The sequence below is a fragment of the Pelmatolapia mariae genome, linkage group LG5, assembly GCF_036321145.2.
Source record: "Pelmatolapia mariae isolate MD_Pm_ZW linkage group LG5, Pm_UMD_F_2, whole genome shotgun sequence".
NCBI lineage: Eukaryota > Metazoa > Chordata > Actinopteri > Cichliformes > Cichlidae > Pelmatolapia > Pelmatolapia mariae.
In genome coordinates, this window is record NC_086231.1 from 15,816,431 (window position 1) to 15,839,803 (window position 23,373).

The window sequence follows — 23,373 nt, forward strand, 5'->3', positions numbered from 1 at the left end:
GGCCTCTGGATGTCTGGAGTCTTGATCTCCTCCATACCTGCTTCATGCCCTGGAGGTCGGGGCAGTGGCCCCCCACACCCTCTAGCAGATCATTACATGAAGGAACCTTTTAAAAACAAGCGCGTTCATGCTCACAGGTGTACACACGGGTGATCACACACACAAACTACACCCTTTTTGGCTCCTACCTCAAAGCACACTGTGCGCTGTCGATCTCACGTGCTGCACAATAATGTTTAATATTTAGTATTTACTGTCATATTCTCATATATCATTGTGATCTTGTTTATTACTCTCGTTTTCTTCTGCTTGCTTTCTTTTTTCTTTCTCAACAGGTGATCCAGGTGATCGATATATGTATTTTTTGTCTGCTTATTCTGTTGGTTTTTGTTTTTTGCCCTTTTTCCCCGTCCCTCTTCTCAGGTTTTTTTCTTTCCCTCTTTCTTTCTCCACATTCTCTCCTCCAGTCAAGTCTGTCCCGTATTCAGCAAGTGAAAATAAAATAAACAATAAAAAGTTGAATCAAATGGACCATTACGGCAAGGCTGGGATGGTCCATTTGGTAAAGTAAATCCGTTGGGCATCTTTCTTCGCCTTTAGACAATAATTCTGATGGCAAAAGAACCAAACGGGACAGGTTAAAAAAAAAAAAAAAAAAAAAAAAAAAAAAAAAAACAGACAGGGCAATTCAGACAGGCCAGTTCAGCTGAGTGATAACAGACAATAGAACACCTGCAAGTGTTCATCTGCACCTATTCTAAGATAAACTGAAAGGAACAAATGTCTTTCATACTGTACATGTGATGTTCCCATGTTCATGTTCATTGAGAACAATAAATATTTCTTATTGAGTCAAAATAAAAGAGACCCGTTTGCGGTGAAGCAAATAAGAAAAACTGGATTTAATAAAGAAAGTAAAGATTTTAATGAAATAAGATTACCATCATACACAGACATCACGGTTATTGTTTTTAGTAACTAAAATATGTCAGAAATATATAATGATTTTTTTCAGAATTGAATTGCTACAAGATTGTTCTATAAAGAAATGATAAAACATTAAATTACTGCTTTAAAACGGATGAGAGTGATTTCATGGAGTCTGAATCAAAAGTAGGATATCTGACATTTAAACAAAATGACTACATTCATTTTGACTGTTGCATGAGAGTGAAGGGCACTTTTGATGGTATTAATGACATAAACCCACATTCTTTATGTGCAATTGGATTTAGTGAGTCACTTCCCTTGCACAGTTATTATGCTTTTTACTATTACCTGACAGACCCTTAGCATAAAGTGCCAAATTACAGCACCACATCACAATCCCATATATATTGGCATTCATCCAGATAACATCCTTTTCCATATACGGTATCTTTGGGAAAACTATTGACCTTTATAGTCCAGACTGGAATTTTTGGACTCCAACAACAGCTAGCTTTAAATAATGTAGATGCTGAAAGCACTAACTGTGAAACTGTGAAACAAAAATGACACTGCTTTAAGGCTATTGGGATGATTTGGCTCAAAGTATTTCACATTGTCAAAGCTTACACTAAGTGAACGTACGGGGGAGGAAGAGCGAGACAGAAAGAACTATAAGGTCCATACCCAAGTAAGCAGTTTCCTTCGAAGGAAAATGAAACGAGGGGAGGGGGTTAATGACACTGGTAGCAAGCAGAGCTTCGGTAGATCAGACATCAAACTGGAGGCAGCGAGTGATGAGGACTGTGGTTCTCCAAAATCCCTAAGAGAAGAAAGGATGATTTAGTGGGTGAGCGCCTTTTGAACATAATCACTTAAATACTGTTATTTCGTTAATTTACTGTTTATTAGTTTAAAGATTAAAGTGCAATGACCAAGAGTTTTAAATAATAGTGTTTTTTCTCCCTTCTCTCTGCAGACTGCAGTCCTGAGTTCGGATTATTGAACAGAAAGGGAAAAAAATAATAATAATAACGGGGAAATTACGTAGGGAAACTAAGCTAACACAGCTGATAGAGTTCCCGAACCTGGGTTTGTGATGTGACTACTGGCTGCGCCTAAGTGGCGCTTTTACGCACGATGGAGGACCTTTTACGCGAGCAGTACAGTTGGTCTCACAATCTTACATGGAGCGCCTCAAGTCGTGAAAATGAAAGCTACGTAGGAAACACCACGGTGAACCCTCTGAAACGAAATGAAGAAGTGGCTAAAGTGGAAGTTACCGTTCTGGTCCTTGTGCTGCTTCTCGCGCTGACAGGCAATCTGTGCGTCCTGTGGGCTATTCACACCACCAAGCACAGTCAGTCTCGGATGTATTACTTCATGAAGCACCTGAGCATCGCAGACCTTGTAGTTGCAATCTTTCAGGTCTTACCTCAGCTCATTTGGGATATCACTTTTCGCTTCTATGGACCCGATTTGCTGTGCAGGTTGGTGAAATACCTCCAGGTCGTGGGTATGTTTGCGTCTACGTACATGCTGGTTCTAATGTCGATAGACAGGTGCTTGGCAGTCTGCCAGCCACTTCGCTCCGTGCACAAGAAAAAAGACCGCTTCTGTGTGATCGCCTCTTGGATGCTCAGCCTGATATTCAGCAGTCCTCAAGCTTACATATTTTCTCTTAGGGAGGTCGGTAATGGTGTGTATGACTGCTGGGGGGACTTCGTGCAGCCTTGGGGTGCCAAAGCATACATCACTTGGATGAGTTTGAGCATTTACATTTTTCCAGTGGCCATTTTAAGCATCTGCTATGGTTTGATATGTTTTAAAATATGGGAGAATTTCAATCTAAAAACCAGAAGGGAGCACTTTCTGGCTCTCACTCCAAGGCCCTCCAAAGGCGCCCAACCCTTTTCTCGTGTGAGCAGCGTGAGACTCATTTCAAAGGCTAAGATCCGAACAGTAAAAATGACATTTGTAGTGGTACTTGCTTATATTGTGTGCTGGACTCCTTTTTTCTTTGTCCAGATGTGGTCGGCATGGGATCCTGCTGCACCAAGAGAAGGTAACAGCACACCCAACGGCCTTCGTTTTACCATAACAGTTTTTCTTTTACACATTTTTGATTAATGGCAATATTTACTGGTTTATGACGCCATTTTCTTCCTCCTATTTTGGGCAAAGTGCTTAGTGACACAAAGACTAATGCGTCGTCTTTGTCCAAGATTAATGGTGTTGATTTTTTTTCTTGCCAAAAGAACTTAATAGGGAAAAAAAATTCTGTTCCACAAGTGTCCCGCACAAACAAAAATCATTCTTCCACCTCACAACATATCTTTAGGAATGCACAAGCAATCCGCCGTTCTTTCAAGGCAACACAATGGTGTTTCTGGTGACTTCCCCAGAGTGAACAGAAATGAATGGGAGTAACATTCACAGTGGTTATCAGTTTGAAGAAAGACCTCAGAGCCTCTAGGGGAGTAAATGTACCAGAACATCAAAGCGTTTCTGTCTCAATTCCCAGTGCTATTTTGTCTAATATCCATTTAATTGAACTGTTTGTTCAGATATACTCCTCAAATCTTGTCAGTTTGCCATTAAAGTAGACATTCAAGCTGCATTATCTTAAAAACATCCACAAATATGCATTCAGAGCTTTCAGAGATTCCAATCAATGTTTTGGTGGCCAGACTTTCCCCCCAGAATAATCCTTTTCCTGTTGCTCTCATTAAAAAAAAAAAAAAAAAAAGAATACCAGGGCCAAAAATGTGTCAAACAAGCACAAATTATATCTAAAATATATCAAAAAAGAAAAAAAAATCCCAGAAGGCTGTGTTATATTAGAGACACCAGATTGCTTTATGTGTAATTAAAAAATTGTAAGTATTTTTTGTCAGAGAGCATTTAGCAATATAAGCATTATCTGTGGACACAAAAAGAAGACCTGAAATATAATGGTTTAGAAATAAAGAATAAAACTTTCGAAATAAATACAATTTATAATTTATCTCACATTCATATATTATATCAACTTTCAAAAATGTAGCTGTCTTCGTCTTCTTGGTTTACTCAGGTTAAGTAGTATCATCTGTTTCTCAATAAATACACCTGAACAAAAACTGAAAAAAGTTACACATATATTTTGCCATTAAGCAGCCACAATAAAAACTTGTTTACTTCTTTATAACTCAGTGGGATAGCGATGTTACCGGATTTAATACTCCGATATTAAGCATATATTTAATAATTTGTAAATCCAAATAATAATGAAGAATGGGGGAATGAACAGTGCAATCACTTTAAATTGATCAGTCTTTTTTATTACAAACACAGCCAAGCCAAGGACTGGAAAAGGGTTGCCAAACCTACCACAGACTAAATCTTTGCCACATCTCTGTCTGTCATGCAAGCAGCGGGGAAGCCTCTTTCGGTGTTGCACACATTATTATCTTATCAGCAGGCTGTTATTGTAGAATCATTTCTCTACTGTTCCCACTCTGGTAAATTTTAAAAAGCCTTTTTAATTGTAATTATACTTTTTTTTACTTTAAGCAAGTAAGAAAGCATTGCTTAAGGAGCTCAAACATTTTATTAATCAGTAAATGATTACATGAAAATACTTCTACGTATAGTCATGCTTGCATAAGTAAATCATAAGAGTGAGTGACTGGTCTGCCTCTGGTACTATTTACAGGGCATAACAAAAATACAGTGGGGCTTAATACATCAGTATAATTTGTGGAACTGGAGCCGTTTTATGAGAGGTAGACAACAGATTGAATTTAAATCAGGCTTTGTGGTTTCAGTGCACACCAAATTCTTTTAGATTTCAAAAAATACTTTTCCCAGGAACGTCTCTGTGCAAATCTATATGTAAAAGTAAAGATAATTTAGATTCTCTATATTTTCTGACTCATTGCAGTCTCTTTGAAGTAATGCTACATGGGTTAAGACTCCATGAAGGTCATGTTTATCAGGGCATTTGATCCAGCATGAAACCTGTGAACTTTTTTCCAGGGCCTGCACTTCAGTCATAACATCACACTGTAAAACTTCCAAAGGATTCACTGATAATGGAGGAGAATGTGGCTTCTTGCACTCTTGCAATGTTTTCTTAACTTTTTATCCTCAAACTTATCTTTGATATAGAGCCTGTTCTTCCACAAAGTGACAGCAGCTCTGCTTTTGAAGTTGACATCTCATCCTTTATATTTCTCCTGAAAAAAGCAGTAATCACAATGCAGAAAAGGAGTTAAGATAAATGTTTTTCTTTCATTTCAGAAAGTGACGAATGCATTGTACCAGTATAAAAAGGAAAAGTTGAACGTTGTCATTTTCATTTTTTTTCCTCTGTGTTTCCAGTGGCTAAGACTTCTTGCACCAAATGATTTTACAACTCTGGGCAGGCTGTTAAACACTTTTCAGAATTTTGATGGGCCATTTGGTTGGCACACCTCTCATAATAAAGCAAAGTACTGTGGAGAGTCAGAACACAAGGAAGAGAATGGGTCAGTGCTTGAGGAGCGACACCAGCAAGCTCTAAATCTCTCTCACCCTATTAAGGATAAAGAGGGGGGACTTGGAAGTTGTCCACTTTCCACTTTTCAGATTATGTGCTTATTCAGTGTGCTCCAGGGCTCTAATAATTGGAATGTAATCAATTGAGTGAATGAGAAAAAAAGCTGTATTTTTTCCACCAAGGGCAGGTTACTCGAAGCTGTTTGTCATATTTGTGTCAAGCAACCTAAAGTTCTATCTGTGAGGCATCCAGCAGCCTACCATGTTTCATTTTTATGATCCAAAATGTTTTTTGGAGGAGGAAGTCTGAATTGCATTAGCTTGTCAGCTTATATAATTCTGTATGAATAATGGGGGTATACAATAAGTACATCAGATTGACAGATTTACAATACATACATGAAATTAAGCATTAAAAAGGGCCCCAGTGGTTTTACTGGGTTTTATGACCCCAACCCAGTACTTTTAATGACTTAATAGATTATTAACCACACTATTAGATATGCTATCCTAAAATATTACATCAGATGATGGGGCTTGATGAAAAAGCAGGGTGTTTAAGTTGTTAGACTATAAAGTAGTTGTTCAGATATTTAAATAAAAACTAAAAGTGTTGGCTCAAGTAATAAATTGCCATTACCCTTCCTAGAGCCTCGTGCAGCTTGAACAACTTATGAATAAACAAACTTTCAAACCTAAGCATTGAGTGATTACATCTTACTGTGATGGAGAAAGACTTGCTAATTTAGAGTCTTTTTAAAGATCAACCCACTTCTTCTTTCTAAACTGGTTATTTAATTCATGGTGGCAAGGTCTGGTATTTTTCCCATCTTTATTTTCATCACTGTCAGCAAATGCAGTGAAAAGCTGACGACTAGATATGTGTTAGTTTGTCTCTTAACACTTCTCCGTACTTTTTGTAGCTATAATTCTCACATCCGGTGGTTTCTACAGATGATCAAAATCTTTAAAAAATGTAGTTTGCTAGTAAAGTATTAAAAGAAAGTTTCAAAAATACACAATTTAAAACAGGAAGACAGTGTATTTGTTGGGGGTATGTATTTGTCTATCTCAGATGTGTTATTTGGTAAATATATCTGTAGGACTGAACACCAATGTGGTTGTAAATTATTGTGCCAATGGTCATGTTTATGACAAAACATGCTATCCAGTTTAACGCTGCGTGTCACTCATATGTTTTTAATATCATCTGTACAAGATCAGTCGAGCTACACAGCTGATATTTGTTAGTAGAGTCAGTTCAATGTTGGTTGTGGCTTTTCTGGGGATTAACAGACTAAAAGAAGAATGTATGAAGAGAAAAAAAGTCTTTCAAAATAACCTCTTACATGTTCTTGTTTCTCTCCATCTTCCTAGACATGGCCTTCATCATTGCAATGTTGCTAGCCAGTCTCAATAGCTGCTGTAACCCATGGATTTACATGTTCTTCGCGGGTCACCTATTCCATGACCTGATGCAGTGTTTCTTCTGCTGCTGTCGACAGTACCTGACAGAGTGCTCGTGCGGCTGTGATAAACAGTGCAGACACAAGAGGGGCGCCTCCACTTACGTTAACAAGAACACCAACAGTCAGAGGAGCCTCTCACGCACATCCAGTACGGTACACTGAAAAGCCAGCTAAAAGGCATGCAAGCTTCGTGCAATCAAGTAATCCAGCAATCATGCAGCTACCCATTTCACCCATTTAACTGACTACAGAGGCCGTGTGGTGGCTATTGCTGCACATTTTTTCTGTAACATTTTGAACCGAGCTAAACTGACAATGTAAACTTCCTGTCCAGATGAAACCCTGCACCCACTGATGACAGAAAACAGTACAAATGGTGTTTTATATATATTGTGTACAGAATTTGAACAAAATGTGATGTAAACTTAAAAAAAATTGTTATCATTTTCATCTTTCTTTGCAACAAAAAATATGTGTAAAGGTAAAGTAATATGTAATATGTAATATGTAATGTGTGATGTGAAAGGTCAGCTACGTTTATTCATATATGTTTCTTATGAATTTATACTTTAGCATTCAGAGATTTACCTTGAAACCTTAAAAGCTTGTATGTGCACAATTTTAAAGTTGTGTTCCAACAGTTAAGTAGCCGACCTTTAAAGAATATTATTATATGAAATAATTCATTTTAATATAAACAATTGCAAAAGGATGCTAATTGAGTAATTATAATGTAATGACTGTTTACTGCTTTGCTTAGGGTGCCAGCATTTTGCACTGTTTATATTCACTTCTGCTTTCATGCCAAGCTCCATTGCACAACAAATATGAATCAACCGAGCAAAAGCCATAGAAATGCATTTTTCTAAAGGGTGCTGGGTCTAGTGATTTCACAGGACCATCTCGCAGTACTGATGAATCTGTTTTTCTGTCACAGAGATATATGAAATTCAGTTTGTAAATAGCTTTGTGTTGCTGCATGATTATTTTCCATTAACTTTTTCTCACCTCTTTTCCTGGCTGTGTATATTTTCTAATGCCTCTGAACTTAGAGGATGCATTAAATATTGACTATATCATTCAGAATATCAGTTTCAGCTTGTGGTCACATTAATAACAATTATTATAAGTGTTGCTTTTGTTGTATGATTTGAAGCAATATGTAAAATGTTTATACTAAATGTATGGAGAGGATCAGTGTCAGAGTGAGATAATGTGCATTCTTGGCTTATTAAATGTGCTTAAACTTTGGTTAAACTTTATGTGACCTTGCATGTTGTCAAAGAAAACACTGTAGTGTATAGCCTCCACAGGGAGAAGCTTTAAGGTGGAGGAGGGGATTATATAAAAGGGTTGGGGCATTAGTGTCAGCAGTAGAGCTGTTAAATAAAAAACAGTCTGTCTGCGAGAGGGAAAGTGCTCTGATTTGTGATTTGGGTGAAGTTATACTAATTGTGACCTGAAGATTGAACCATCCAAACCAACCAAAATTTCATAATTCACACTTATAAGACACAAAGATTTTTTTCTTAAAAACTCAGATCAGTGTGGAAAAAAATCTGCAAATAATTAATTGTTCCAATACCATCACACAGTAAATTTAAGAAGTCATGAATGATAGTTATTTATCCACTTTCTGCCATCCTGTCTGTCTATAGATATTATATCTAACAGAGATTTCTCTTAGACATAGCATATGCTACAGTAAATCCTGATGTGCATGGATTTCTGCAACAATAAAGTGTGCCAGTGAAGTTGATCTCTGTCGTGTGAATGTGGATGCCACTGCACATCTGTTCCTGCCTGTTGTTACTGACAGCTGTGGGAGTGGCAGAGTGACATCAGAAACACTCCACAATCCTATTTCAATCAAGTGGTTGCTCCCTCAAATTGCTAAATGTGCTGTAGGAAATCTTGACACATCACAATAACTAACTGGATGTACAGTATCTCCCCACATGGTCATTTGTCTTCAAGCAAGAAGATAAAGAGATGATACAGGAAAACTTAACCTTATATTAGGGATGTTGCAACAAAAGAGCATATCATCGTTTTATTTGAAAAATGCTTTAATAATGTCTTTTTAATATCAATAATAAGTCTAAAAGTGTATTAGTTTAAAAACCATATTAAACCATGTCTTTTACTTCCATTTCCTTCCAGGACAATACATCAAATATTAATTATTCTTATTCAGAAATATATTCTTGATATTCTGTTCAATGCTAAACCTTTAACAATAATACAGTTTCTTTCTCTATGACCACAACTGAGCCATGGAGATAGTGTGAAGGGTCTTTCAGTGATAGAGGAGAAGCGTATGTCCAGTAATTAAACTTGTGAAATGGAAGCTATTTGCACATTCAAATATTTTTTCATTGACAAAGTAGAACTCCTTTCAACATTTTGTACAAGGTAACTGAACTCTTTTTTTTCTGACTAGACAAAGTATTGTAAAAGCCCTTTTTCATACATCCTCAAACCTAGATCTTAAAAAGCCCAAACACTATTACATATTATGTAATATTCAAATTGCAAAAAAGGATTTCTGCATACATTTCTTAAACTATAATCCCTCAGAGTGAAAAAAGAACTACATGCTGAGCAAAAAGAGTCACTAAAATGGTTTCACATCCTGAATGTGAAATGTAAGAATTGCGTCACCATTGATTTTTTACTTCAAGTCTCAGCAGATACTATCGGACTTTAATAATAGCTATAAATAATGGGTGTTACATTTTGGATAAATTATTTTTTTTAAATGCCTGCTTCGTTTGGGTCCACGTGACCACATAACAGTAAGTGCACTTGTCCATGTCAATGAGCATTTGCAGTCTTGAAGTGCTTCTCACGTGTGAGTCTCATTCTTTGGCCAGGTGAATGCTGAAGCCACCACAACATTTTCCAGCACTTGTGAGAAAAGGCTGTACAATGACACCAAGGACAATGCTCCATAGGCTCTGCAGCCAGCGAGTGCCAATAAGGAGACACTGGATGCAGGGACTAACCAACCTGTCATAGAAGAGAACACAAAAATGACAAAGAAAATCATTTAAATCACAGGAAAAAAAATTTTTTTGTTTGCTTTAATATGTAACAGTAATAATTTCCTATTTCTAATTTCTCATGTTGAATTAATATATAACACTCTCCTATAACACTTTGTTTCTCAACAGGTACGTCCCAGTTTTCCACTATCATTTTAGTCCTTCTGGATTCTTTGCAGTTACAGTTAAGGAAATCTACTGAGTGAAGAGATTAGTACTTATATGGCATCTTAAAGTTATCCTAATGCAGAAAAGCTCTGAAAACACCGGGCTTCCCAAAACAAAATTGGAGGGGGGCTTGAATCAGACCCATCCCACCTTTCAGCAGTCATGTCTTTCAGACTTCACATAACCACAAGATTTTAATTGACATCATCGAGGTCATTTCTTTGAGCGATTTGAAAGCTCCCTCCAGGCCACAGAAGCTGTCGCCCATGGAGTGACACTTTAATAGCATTATAGAAAATTTTTCCCCATCAATATTTCTCAGATTCTTGTATCATCTCCAGAGGGATCAGGTGGCTCTTTAGCCCCGAGGCCGGAGGTTCGGATATGTTTTGATGACCATGTGCCAATTTAGGGAGCCACCCAACAGAGGCAAAATGCACTTATGTTGGCATTGTTCATTTCTGTGTCAGTTTATGATTATAACAACCATTATGGAGGAGGATGTTATATTCTCTGACCGCAGCTGTATGTGTCAGTCTTAGGAAGGCTTAGTCTTTTATGATGGTTAGAAATTTAAGCTTAAGAAAAATTTGTCTAGTTCCTGCTACTATACCACAGTATGATGTGTACTGGGGAAAGATTAAAAGGTATAGTAATGCATTCTTTCACTGTTGTGCTTGCAGGCTCAATAAGCGGTCACAAAAGGTCACCTGTACATTACTTTAATTGAAAACAAAAATCTTAATTACTAACCTAGAGGTCCGAATCTAAACCTACCAGATATGAAGACAGCTGAGGATGGCGAACAGGAGTCCAGAGATTATTGACACAGGAATGGCCAAAAATACTGTGACTATCCGGTAAATCCAAATCCTAGACACCTCGAACAGGGCATGGCTCCAGATCCATACTCTGTCACCGCTCCGCACTGATACCGGCTCAGCTATAACATCCTCAAACGTCACCTGAAGAAACAAAGAGAGACTGATGCTAGTGCTACCGAGGTAAACCAATAGCTAGTGTTCTTTGGGGTCTTGATTCAATTTTTGCAGATAAATGATGTCCACTAGAGAGCGGTGCAATCAGTAAAGCAGCTTTTTGGTCCCCTGTGTCAATATTTAAGTGCTTTCTGTGTTTTTTCAGCTAATGTGCAGCATGACAAATGTACAGATAGACCACGAGATAAAGTTTAATAGAGCTACTGCAGAAAGAATGCAATACCTTAAGGCAGTCATTGATACCTCGGGGGTCTCTTGCATTAATCAGAGGCTTGGTATCACTGATTTCCACTAGTGTAGACGTGTGAATGTTTTCCTCCTCTTCCATAGCAGGAGAGGCCTTCCACAGTGTCTCACGTTGCTCCCCATTTTCAAAGTCTTCAGGGTCACTGGAGTCCCCCAAATCTATATCCACTTCCTCTGAATCGTCCCCTTTCATCATGGTGTTAATTAAATGCAAAAAAAGCACAACCAAAGAAAAACAGAATGGGAAATTGTTACTTTAGTAACACTCCAGACTGTGTGAGGCCATTGACTGGAACAGCCCAGCTGGCTGTGCGGGGAGGTTATATTGGGAACGTTACAGTGCCCTGGGTGGTATTTGCAGATGGTCTTTCAAGTGAATATCATTTTCCTCTGCTGTGGGAAGATATGGGAGGAGGATATAAATACTATGGGCATGAACAGAGATAGCTCTGTATACACTGATACGCCCAAGTGGGACAGACAGACACTAAAGTATAAAGGTCAATTCAGCTTGGCAACTGGCAACTGTAAACAATAAAAACTCAATTCAGGAAGCCGTGCATTGCAATGACCTTACAATATCATAGACTGAAACTAAATGATTTCCTTCATCTTTTACTTTAGTTGTTTGTAATACAACAAGGCAGAGATGCAGAACTAAAAAGGATTTCAACCAAACATATGCAGTGATCCTGGAATTCCTGTCATGCTGATTCTAAAATGTTATTCATAGGCTCCATTACTTCTGCATCTAAAAAGCCTTTAACTACGAGACAACACTGCCCCTATCTGGCCTTTTATGGAAATTAACTACTTATCTTTGCCTGTTCCTAATCTAAACACTGAAATGCTATCCAGTTCTGTACAAGTAATATTTACATCGTGGTTCACTGCTATCAGTAGGTCAAATACTCATCCACTCAGACCATATAAGATACACAAAACTAAGCAACACATACACAAGAGATACTAAGAAACAAAATCTATACAGTAAATATTGGTGTATGATGTTGTACAATGTGGAACCTAAAATAAAAAAAAGCTTATATCAGCCAGGCAAATAGCATGGTGCTGGGTGGATGGAGAGAGAGCAAAAACTGAGGCAGCCAGCTTTTAGAGATGGGCCAGGAGCTTCCAGTTGCATTCATTAACTCTAACAGGGGCTATCACAGTGCATACATCAGGATTTACATAATGGCAACCCACAGTTCCAACCAGACATTCCATGGGTTCCCTGGCTCAAAACTAAATGAGTTTAAGATGAGCAAATTAAATATAAGGACCAAAACTTAACATATTTAATTTCTTAAGAACATAGCAGTGGTCTTTCTGACTTCCTATCCAAAGTTTAATTAGACAATTGTATATAAGTGGCTTGACGGTTGTAGATGGTGTTCTGACCAAGCAGTTGCACAATATTCTAAATGTGAAAATGTGGTTGAATGAATTAAACTTTTGCAGTATGAAATGGTAGACTGTCTCTAATGGTTGTAAATGGATGATGGCTTTTGTAACTTTTATCACCTTTTACCTTTATGTCCAAAAAAAAAAAAGAGAAAAAAAGCACATAAAAATTGAGTAATCATATCTTGATCAATATTAAGAGTAATGCATTAAAAAGTTTTGCTCTTTTCAATCCTGAAAAACTGTTTAAAGAAACAAATAAAATGGAAAAAAAAAAACCCAAGCCTGATCTGAAAGACTGAATGAACATGGCGCTACGTAACAACCTGCTATCGAGTATGTAACAAACTGTACATTTGTTCAGAGTTGGGGATAAGTGCTCTACTCTGTGATGAGCACTGGACGGTCTCCATGGTAATGATAATTTCTGCCTGCTGGATGGAGATAGAGAGAGAACACAGTGTATGGATGACAGTGAATTTCCTGTGTTGGTGCAGGAGACAATGGTATGCTAATGGACTGCGCACTTCACCAGATGGGGTTTGTTTGTTTCCGGCTTCACAGGTGAGGTCAGCAGACGGTGAGTGCATGTGTGAAGCAGCCAGATAGGGAGAGAGGGGAGAAGCAACCATGAAGGAAAGATAGAAAAAGAAACACGAATATCCCAGCTCACTGAATAATGCTATTCTTACCCCAAGACTACAAATGATTCTGGGGGCTTGCAAGATAAGATAAGCTTCAGCTAATAAACAAATAATTGGGAACAGTACTGTCTTTGTCATGTTTACTGAAACATATTTTTTAATAAACTTGTATGTAATAGTTGGAACAAGATTTATACTTTTTATATAACAAATTACCCTACTTACTTTCTTTTTATATCAATTGCATGTAGTACAAAACACTGTGAAGAAATGGTGTCACAGTTTAGGTATTTTCAAATAGGTAAATTTAAAGCCAAAAAAGAGAAAGAAAATTTTAGGAGAAAAGGTTATTTTCAGATTTTATTATTATGAGGGTTTAAGGGTTCAAGGACGATAATATTGCTTTGCAACACACGTAGAGCAGCATACTAGCCTCCATTTATGAGTTCATTCTTTCATAGTGGGGTATAATGACAGTCACAGCTCTGATACAGAGCAGCAAATCAAATGCTCTTTTGGACTTTCTTTTATTCATCCTTCTAAATGAAGTGAAGCATCAGAGGGCCCAGCCCCCATAGTCAGGCGCAGATTCCATGAAGACTTCTCTGCAGAGGACCACGTGAACCATCACTTCATCTCTGATGGTGTTGATTTTTTAGCTTCCTGTTTCCTGTTTAGTAAACCTTTTATATGAGGACTGTGTAGACGTGATTTGATCAGATTTGGTCGAGAGTGACCCAGGAACATACTCACACAGCCAGGCAACTGTCATTACATTATGAGTCAAATTTTGCTAAATCCCAGCTGGCGCGTGGAATTACGTGAAATCCTCTTTTTAACTGATGTCCACCTACTTCAGACTAGTAGGAAAACCAAAGACAACCAGTACCATTTCGTTACAACTTAAATAAAATGTGATCATGCATACTGTGTCCAAGAACTTGTAAAAGCAAATATAATGTGGAAGAATGCTGCATTATCACATTTTCCATTATAGACTAAAATAGAGGAAAAACCGTGCAAATCACAGACACACAATAAAGAAATTCATGTCACTGAGTGGAGAAATACTATGTTTGCTTTAAATAATCTAATATTTTAACGCCAGCTAAAGCTCAGATCCTTTTCTGCCAGCAGTAGCATTTTATGTGGGGCACAAGAGATGTCAGACAGTGTTCCTCCTCAGCACCTGCCGGTCCAGCTGTTTTCAGCACAATAGGTCAGACTGACCGTTATGTCATTATTCCCACAGTATCATGTATGAACATCTGCAGGTCAGCAAAGCAGCTCTGATACGAAGCACTGGCATCCCCAACACTTGGCATGACTATATAACAGAAAAGCTTAAAATATCCATCCATCCAGTCAGTTCTTATCTGTTTATTCAGTTTGGGGTCCCAGGGGGCTGGAACCTAAGCTTAAAATATAAAAAATATATATAAAAATAAAGCATTTGGCAACACTGGTTCAAATATAGTAGATTAGACAGAACTAGTTCCATGAAAAACAGCTGGTTGCTAACCATCTACATTATGCCAAGAGGACTTCATGTCAGTGAAGCACTGTTGCTCTTGCTACTGCTCTCTAAACAGGATTATCTGAGTGAATTATTTGATTTTGCATAATTTGACCAGATGTGTCAATTTGCAGCCAATTTGCAGAGCTCCTTACATCTTATCACACGACTAATTTGTGTTCCTTTGGTTTGAGAGGGTAAATGGAGAGGGTAAAAGCAGAAAGCGAAATGACTCATTAAAGCCAGTTCAAAAAGGAAATGCAGAGCAGAAATGGAAATGAAATGAAGGAAAGAAATTGCCATTTTAAATCTCATAATAATGTGAATTTTGAATTCATTTACTTTTTTCTCTTTTTAAATTATATTCTCAAAAAATGAAAAAAAAAAAGATTTTTTATTGAGTGTTTAATGTGGCTTTCTATAAGTCAATCAAGTTTATCAATAGCTTTGTTTGTTTTACATTCTTTCCTGCTTTTTGGACAGTAATTATTCTATCGATTGTGAATAAACTGGGCAGGAGGTTATGCTCTGTGAGCACTGTGAACAAGGTTAAATATCTGTTGTGTTAGTTTGTATGCACTTCTGAGGAAACTCTGGGAAAATGCTGTTACTGTATAAGAGGAAGTTCTGGCAAAAGAATTTGTTTCGCACCATCTGACAGCACCATCAATCAAACCTTCTCCCTTTGATTCTTCTGAAGTGATTCTCCCATTATTATGTCAGAGCATCATTCATCATTTTGTGAAACACCAAAGCAGGCCTTTTGGCAAACAAACAGCACTGGGTATAGAAAGGGAAGAATTTTAAGTCTTTTCAGCATACTTACTATTTAGTACAGTAATGTATTACATATTAAATGTTACTTAATTGTTAAGCAGTATGGCTGTGCCACTCTGTGATTTTCCTCCTCCTGCATAGAAACTAAAATCTGTGGATTGTAGTGCAAGTCCAGGAATCCATGCTGGGTGGAACTGTATTTACCCAGCATGCAGATAACTGCCAGCCAGACAACTTTGTAATGCAAGTAATTTTATTTGAAATGTAATGTAATTACTGAATTGATTAATGTGTTACTGAAAAATGTAATGTGATGACCTGATGCGCTACAAAGTAATGTGATACTTTGTAATGTGTTACTTAACACATTACAAATTATTACTTAAAACATTATTTTATCTGCTACAAAGTGATGTGTTACTTTGTAGCACACAAACACTGTTGTGGTTTGCACATTTTCCTAACAAGTGAAGCCTGTTCAATTCTGAGAGAGTACACAAAGTCGGGCTGTGGCAGGAGGGGCATCATTTAAAAAAAACAACCCAAGAAACTAAAATCTAATTCCAAATCAAAGATGTGGATCTGCTGTGGTAACCCCTGATGGATAAGGGAGCTTTTTAAGATCCAATAGTCCTTTGTTCCTCTCTGTCCAGTTGTCTCTTTCCTTTGTGGACTTTCAATGAAAGCTCACCTGAACCACCTTTATTACCAACGGTTCCTGAGACCAGACGTGTCTTGTCATATGATTTTATGAAGTGTGACATAAGGGCCAAAGGTCACAAACATTCAATATTGGTTATCTAGCTTGTCCCGTGTGTATTGATTTCTCTGGATTCTGTAAATCCTTTAATGATGGGATGAACTATAAATCCTCAAATCCTTTGCAATTTCACATTGAACTATTTATCCCACACACTCTTTAATAGATTCTTAAGCATTTTTAAGCTCTTTTTCATTCTGAAATGTGTTTCTGGTATCAAGTTCAAAATGTATTTTATTTTTCTTTCATCAATCAGCAGCATTTTATCATCACTTATCTTTTTGCTTCTTCACTTTCTTCTTTCAGTTGCTCACATCAGGGGTCACCAAATTGGATCATCTGCTTCTATCTCACCCTGTTCTTGGCATAGTTTTCTGTCACGGCAACAATCTGCATGCCCTCCTCCAATGCACCCGTAAACCTCCTCTGCGGTCTTCTTCTTTTCTTCTTGTCTGACACCTCCATAGTTAACAGCCCTTGTGCAGTATATTCGCTATCCCTCTTCTGCGCATGTCCAAACCATTTCAGCCTTGTCTCTTTAACTTCATCTCCAAAAGACTCAAGCTGAGGTGTCTCTCAGATATACTCACTTCTAATGCTGTCCATCCTGATCACAGAAATCTTAGCAACTCTGCCACGTCCAGCTTTGCCTCTTGTCTTTTTGTCTTTATACTGTATTTTCCGATAAATGTAGGGATCTAAATGTTTTGAAAGTCATTGCATTTTGTTAATTAAACACACACGCGCGTATATCTTAGTGAGGACATCTAATTGAGATAATACTTTCCCTAGCCTCCTACCCTAACTCTTCAAAAACGATTGCCTAACCCTGACCCTTAGCCTAAACCTAATCATAACCTAATTGTAACTAAAACCACATTTGAGCCTCAAAAATGCCTTCAAACTTGTGGGGATGGGCATTTTGTTCCCATAAGTGACTGCTGGTCCCTGCAAGTATAGTAGCATGCCGATTTTCTGTCCTCACAAAGATGTCTAAACATGTACACACATACACAAACACACACATGGTGAAAACAACACCAACGTTATCAGAGACTAACACTCCGCAGCACTTACTTGAACGTGTTTACAGCCAGACACCATAAAAAGGCAGCGTTATCTCACTTTTAACATATCCAGATGTCTATAAACTGGATTTCAGTTACTGTGTGTATGCGTGCTTTTGTGTGTGTGTGTGTGTCTCATCACATTTTGTGTATTGTGTGTGTTGAGGAGTTATCTGTTCTGCTGCCTTTCAGTATGCAGTTGTCACTCTTCCAATTGTTATTTCTCTCTTTAAGATCTCTGCAAATCACCATGTATTTAATTTATTGGTTTACTGGTTTATCTTTTCATTTGTCCACATAAGCATGTCTGCCTGATGTTATCCCAAAAGTCTAATCTCTGTGGGAAAGCTGTGCATAGCCTCAAAATATTCACAACAGAGAAATTATCAGAAACATTAAACTGTCTCTAATGACTTATCTAAATAAGTAGAACATAAATAAACATCCAAGTTTAATAAGAATAACTTCATACACCAGAAGTCAATTGCCAAGCTGATTGTAAGTAAATACAGAAAAATACAAATTCTTTGCTGTTAATCTGCTCATGTACTCATATTAAGTGGTATTAGAGACAACCACTTCATCTATTATGAAATGGCATTTTCTGCTTATATAATGATGTTTTAACTGGGCTCAGTTTTACTTACAGTGCTTTCATAAGTGGGCACAGGCAGGGCGCGGAGGTCAGAAACCACAAATTCAAACCCACAATGTCTGTCCTGAGACAAAATGTCGACCAGAAATTGGGCAAATGAGTGTCTTTAGGCACGTATTAGTTATCTCTTACAGAAAGTAAACTCAAGCTTAACAATATGCCTGAAGGACTTGGGTTGGCTGTTGAATCATGGTCACAGAACAGCCTAGCAGCCCCAGTGCGCTCTTAGAGGCTGTTTCTGTGAAATTAATTAACTATGTGGTATATTAGTTAATGTTAACAGAATACAAAAGATGAAGAAGAAATGCAGACATGCAGTTTACATAACTGTATATAATTCCAAACATCTTTCACCAGAGAATAAAGTAGATCAGAATTTAGACCAACATGCTAAAAAAAGGTTTTATATAAATCTCATACTTATTTCTAATGTACAAACATTGTTTATCAACATTATTAAAATACCAAAAATGTATTTTCACATTTAAATTGATAAGAAATAAATTTCCTTGAACAAAACAAATATTTCCTCCTGTTTGTGTATAATAAATAACATTTACATAAATTCCTGGAGCATAAATACAATAGGACAACATTTGATTGTGTAATAATTACTTGTGTTGATTAATTTTCATAAAACAGAACTATTGATTGTAGATAAAGAGTAACTTTACTTTAGGCTAGCTAATAAAATTAAAGTGTTCTTTAAGGACTCGTTAAGGCTTGTTTTACCACAGTAACAACCCTTTTATAAAAAGTCCATTTAGTGGTTCTTTGAATCTTTATAGAAACGATTCAAAGACAAAAACAGTTTTTTTCTGTATGCTATCTCTCACTTGTTATTACTTTGTGCAAAAATTTGCTTGTCATATTGCATATAAACTTTAACTAACTTAATCCCCCATACTTTAAATTATTTGTGGCACAACGCTGAGGTACAGTAGAGCATAATCTAACTGAACTCCTCTGGAATCTGTCCTGGTATCCTGAAACCAGTCTGTCCAGTATAATCCAGAGTGCCTGCAGAACTGGGAGTAGCAAAGCTTGGACGTGTCTCTAAACTGCAGCTGGTCCTGTTGAGAAACTGCAAGAAGTTCTCATGACCCGAGCCCTCCTGGCTGGACGCTGGCAATTTCATTGGTCGAGTCGAGTAGCAGCGCCTTAGTTTACAAAGCTCTTCCCTAATCTGCCGATTTAGAAGCCCATAGAAAAAAGGGTTAATAGCAAATGACGAATATGCCAGCCAGGTGACTGTTTCCTCCAGGTCATCGGGGATCTGGGGTGTTGCATCAAGTATCAAATGAAAGTGGAAGGCAAAATAAGGCAGCCAGCAGATTAGAAACTGCCCAACAATGACCACCAGAGTAAGAGCAGCCTTACCACCCCCGAAAGGCCGGTCTCGGGTAATCCTCCGTGGGGCATTGCGAGTTGTAATGATGGTAGTCTGACTGCTTATTGAGTCAGAGCGATGCTTCAGTTGACTGTTTGTCCAGGAGGGCAGAGGTCCATGTTGCCGGGCAGCCACACGGGCCACTTTGTAGATATTACAGTAGACAGCAAAAATCACAACTGCTGGCAGACAGAAACAGGTCACACTGAAGAGCACAGAGAAAATACGCCTGTGGTCACTGTTGCTCCAGTACAGTGAGCAGTGTGCTGCACTGATGGAGGTCAGGCTGCCATAAGACGGCCATCCAAACACAGTAGACAATCCCAGCCCTGCAGAAGCGACCCACACTATCACCATCACAACTGCAGTCAGCTTCAGCGTCATCTTGACCTCATATCGCATGGGGTGAACAATGTAGTAATAACGCTCCACGCTAATAGCTGTGATGGTGAAGATGGAGGCTGCTATGAGGATTACATTGAGGAAGACATAGATCTGGCACTCCAGCACAGTGAACACCACACCAGCGAAGTACGAGGAGCTGGACACAATGCCGAGTGGCATGATCAAGATGGCACACAGAAGGTCCACTGCACAAAGATGGCACAAAAATACAAATTTCCTGAGATGAGGGGCTTTGATGACAACCACAAGAACAGCAGTGTTGGCCAGAAGTGCCAGAACATTTAGGGTCACCATGAAAAATAATCCCATGAGATCCTTGAGACGTGTTTGTGGGTTGGGAACATTTCCCAAGTGTCTGCTGGGTGCAGAAGGCTCTATCGGCCAAGCGGCGGTGCTTTCATTGTACTCAGTCACAAATGAACTGTTCTCTTCCATGATTCATAATAAAGAACGAGTTAAGATCTGTATTCCAGTGTCTCCCATTGTTAAGCGATGAGGCTAAAAAGTTCTTCAGACATCAAAAGAAATACACTTCACTTCTGTAAAGACAAAATGAAGAAAATGATAAATATATCAATAGCAAATTTTGCATCTTTTCATTTGCATCAGATGGCTTTACTTTTGCGCAATGGAAACACTTTCTAGTACAGCATTATGTATTATTTCGCAAATTTGGAGCTACTTTCCAATAAGTTTTGCTAAATCCTCATCTGTATTCACCCAGTAGTTGCTCATTTTATCTGCACTGAGCCCTTTGTAGCTTGTCTCAAACAGCTACCTGCTTTAGCTTAAAATGATGCTGGTAATTGAGGGCAAACTAAAACAGAACAGCTTTAGGCTGAAAATCTTTAAAATGCTCTCCAGAGCTCAGATAGCCTGCAGCTGGGTGATAATTGTTTGCAGGTTCTTTGATAGGAACGGGCCTTTTCACAAGTAGCTATATTGATTACAGTAAGGACAAAGAATGTTAACAATACACACTATAAGTTACACAAAGCGCTATTAATGGGGTTATTTAATACCTATTAGATCATCTCTGAATGATAAATTCTAAACATATTTCCAACTTTAAACCTGCATTCCTAAAGCCATATGTAGTCTCAAGGCATGAGTTGAGATAACCCTAATGACATCACAACAACGGCATTAGCCATTTAAAAAAGCACATCCAGAGCCACAGAAGACATTACATACAACAGTTTTTAACGTACAATATTACATTTATTGTCAAATTGATCATAACTCATCACACTAACTGTATCTGACATACTCTGCAGTGCGATATATAAATACAAACATGCAGGAATACTCACTACAACCTTCATCAAAACACACAGACGTTCACCTTATTAGTTAGGCTGTTTAAGATGGGACACATTTTGTCTCTATATTGAGGGAGAAACATGATCAATGGGAATAATTCATGGAGGACACTGTGTTTCTCCTCCATCCATCCCCATCCTTTAGAAATGAAAGATAATGAGCGTGCTTGTTTTAGCCCAGCTGCAGTGAACTGCCTGCATTGATTAGTATGTGTTCAGTGTCACCCTTCACCATACCATCAAAGAGGAGACCTTAAACCAGAACACGCCTGACCCCTAATCACTGAGCAATCTAGAAATAGTATATAAAACAATGTAGCAAATATAACATTAATGCGTTTACATTTACTTTCATGTCTGTGCTGCCTTTCATGTGTCTCCCCATAAATGTATCTAACTATCTTGTTCTGATAATCATAATCAGGTTTCAGGCTGTGGAGGACGCTGTGTCCTAAATACATGTGCTCTCTATCCACTGGTTATCCACTGATTCTCTCTGCCACTGTAATCTTCTGTGGTGGACAGCTATTGGCATGCCACGTTTGCACTGAGATTTATCCCCAGGAAGGACTAGTACATGTACGTTCTCATACACATTATGTAAGGCTGTCCTCGTTCTCATCGTGTTCCAGCTGCAGCCCAGCATGTGATGTTCTTCAGTCCACAAATGACTTCTGAACTGGTTTACCTTTTCTAGCCACTACTCAGTTTCACTTTATTTGATTCTCCAAAACATTTGTAGTTATTTTACATTTATGTTTAATACTTCTGTCTGATTTTATTGCTCCTCTTGCTTTTTCAAATAAATCCTTTTTAAAAGCCAAAAAAGGTCTTAAAAACCATTTTGATGTATTTAAGCTTACATAATGTTAGTGATGAGCATTTATTCCATTATCTGACTTTTCTGTTGAATATGAATTGCACAAATACGCAGAGGTTTTAAAGAGTTCTAAACTTAACGCAAGAAATTGAAAATGATGACCAATTTTAATTAGATTTAAAAATGAGGTCTCCAATAACTGTTAACTCAGCTCATTCTGATACAAAATGAATGACACTTCAACATGCAGCTGCAAAACTCCATCCATGTGCGACAGTATGTTGAAATGCTGAAAGTTCATAAGTTTGGGTTAATAATTTCATTCACTCATTATAATAAATTCACTAGAAGGCAACATTTCATCAGCTTCTAATGTATTTGGACTTTTTGGGTTTTAAATGCGTAGTGAACCCTATGAATTGATGCACAGTTATATTCTTAACTAGTATCTATCTATCCAGTTTTTCCGAATGACATAATTTGAAACACTTTTTTATTTCTGGCATGGCTCAACTTGGTGTTAAACTTCCTCAACTTTAAGAAAAAAAAAACATTAAGGCAGTGTCAGTGAAATCTGTTAAACAAATTCTAACAATTTCAGGAAGTGTTACACAAATAAACGTCTCAGTCATTTGATCTGATAGAACAAAATAAATCAATGAAATAAGTAAACATTTTACTTTAAGCAATAAACCAAACAAATAGAATAATATGTATTCTTTCACATCAAAGTTAAGTGTTATATAATCAAATAGCTATATACTTACATCAAAGCACTTTCATTTTGAAAATTGGTCCTTAAAAAGTTCTTGTAAACTAGAAATCTTCCAAAACACTCTGATATTTCAGAAACTTTGAAAAGCATCAAATTCAGTACTCAGGTGTTGCTGCAGGTGCATAATGGTCCACCAGGAACTATCCTGCTGTGTTGCAACTTCTCATGAAAACAGCTGATTTCCAACAGGAAAAAAAAGCCTTTTGAGGCTTGACAGAGGACCCCTGGGAGGACTGAGGGTATCGGAGAGAGGTGATATGCTGTGAGTCCACTGAGGCAGCCCAGCTAGCCTGAGGGAAAGGAGGGGGAGGAGGAGGGTGAGGAGCCAGCCTTTGGTTGTTCAAATCACATCTTTCAAGCGAAGATGACTGCATCAAACCGCCTCCCACTGACATTAACCATGTCCCACACACACTGTCTTTCATCAGTCAGTCAGTATGTGGCTGTGACTGTTACACGCTGTTC

At 37.8% G+C, this 23,373-nt stretch overlaps 3 protein-coding genes across 4 annotated transcripts; 1 reads left to right on the forward strand and 2 right to left on the reverse strand.

Moving 5' to 3' along the window:
- Positions 1-1,689: 1,689 nt before the first annotated feature.
- LOC134627603 (isotocin receptor-like) lies at positions 1,690-8,635 on the forward strand. Of its 2 annotated transcripts, XM_063473851.1 has the most exons (4): positions 1,690-1,777; positions 1,907-2,417; positions 2,956-2,992; positions 6,823-6,889. In XM_063473851.1, the coding sequence occupies exons 2-4, from the start codon at positions 2,068-2,070 to the stop codon at positions 6,850-6,852; spliced, it is 417 nt and encodes a 138-aa protein (XP_063329921.1). In that variant the 5' UTR covers positions 1,690-1,777; positions 1,907-2,067; the 3' UTR covers positions 6,853-6,889. The 2 variants fall into 2 exon arrangements, with proteins under 2 accessions (XP_063329921.1, XP_063329920.1); XM_063473850.1 differs by having other exon boundaries at positions 1,693-1,777; positions 1,907-2,992; positions 6,823-8,635.
- Positions 8,636-9,586: 951 nt separating this feature from the next.
- On the reverse strand, positions 9,587-11,604 carry cav4a (caveolin 4a). The gene is made up of 3 exons (XM_063472954.1): positions 11,351-11,604; positions 10,907-11,094; positions 9,587-9,926 (listed from the first exon to the last, which is right to left on the reverse strand). Exons 1-3 carry the CDS (start codon positions 11,567-11,569, stop codon positions 9,776-9,778), a joined length of 558 nt encoding a protein of 185 aa, XP_063329024.1. The 5' UTR covers positions 11,570-11,604; the 3' UTR covers positions 9,587-9,775.
- Positions 11,605-18,054: 6,450 nt separating this feature from the next.
- On the reverse strand, positions 18,055-23,184 carry LOC134627039 (probable G-protein coupled receptor). Its single transcript, XM_063472955.1, has 2 exons — positions 22,901-23,184; positions 18,055-20,530 (listed from the first exon to the last, which is right to left on the reverse strand). The coding sequence occupies exon 2, from the start codon at positions 20,424-20,426 to the stop codon at positions 19,149-19,151; it is 1,278 nt and encodes a 425-aa protein (XP_063329025.1). The 5' UTR covers positions 20,427-20,530; positions 22,901-23,184; the 3' UTR covers positions 18,055-19,148.
- Between the last annotated feature and the right edge of the window lie 189 nt (positions 23,185-23,373).

Excerpts from the sequence above, each read along its gene's own strand:
- LOC134627603 (XM_063473850.1), top strand. The coding sequence starts at position 2,068 with ATGGAGGACCTTTTACGCGAGCAGTACAGTTGGTCTCACAATCTTACA. Across the intron at positions 2,993-6,822 it reads TCCTGCTGCACCAAGAGAAG|ACATGGCCTTCATCATTGCA; the intron begins GTAACAGCACAC and ends CCATCTTCCTAG.
- cav4a (XM_063472954.1), bottom strand. The coding sequence starts at position 11,569 with ATGATGAAAGGGGACGATTCAGAGGAAGTGGATATAGATTTGGGGGAC. Across the intron at positions 11,095-11,350 it reads GTATCAATGACTGCCTTAAG|GTGACGTTTGAGGATGTTAT; the intron begins GTATTGCATTCT and ends TTGTTTCTTCAG. Across the intron at positions 9,927-10,906 it reads CTCAGCTGTCTTCATATCTG|GTTGGTTAGTCCCTGCATCC; the intron begins GTAGGTTTAGAT and ends CTTCTATGACAG.
- LOC134627039 (XM_063472955.1), bottom strand. The coding sequence starts at position 20,426 with ATGGAAGAGAACAGTTCATTTGTGACTGAGTACAATGAAAGCACCGCC.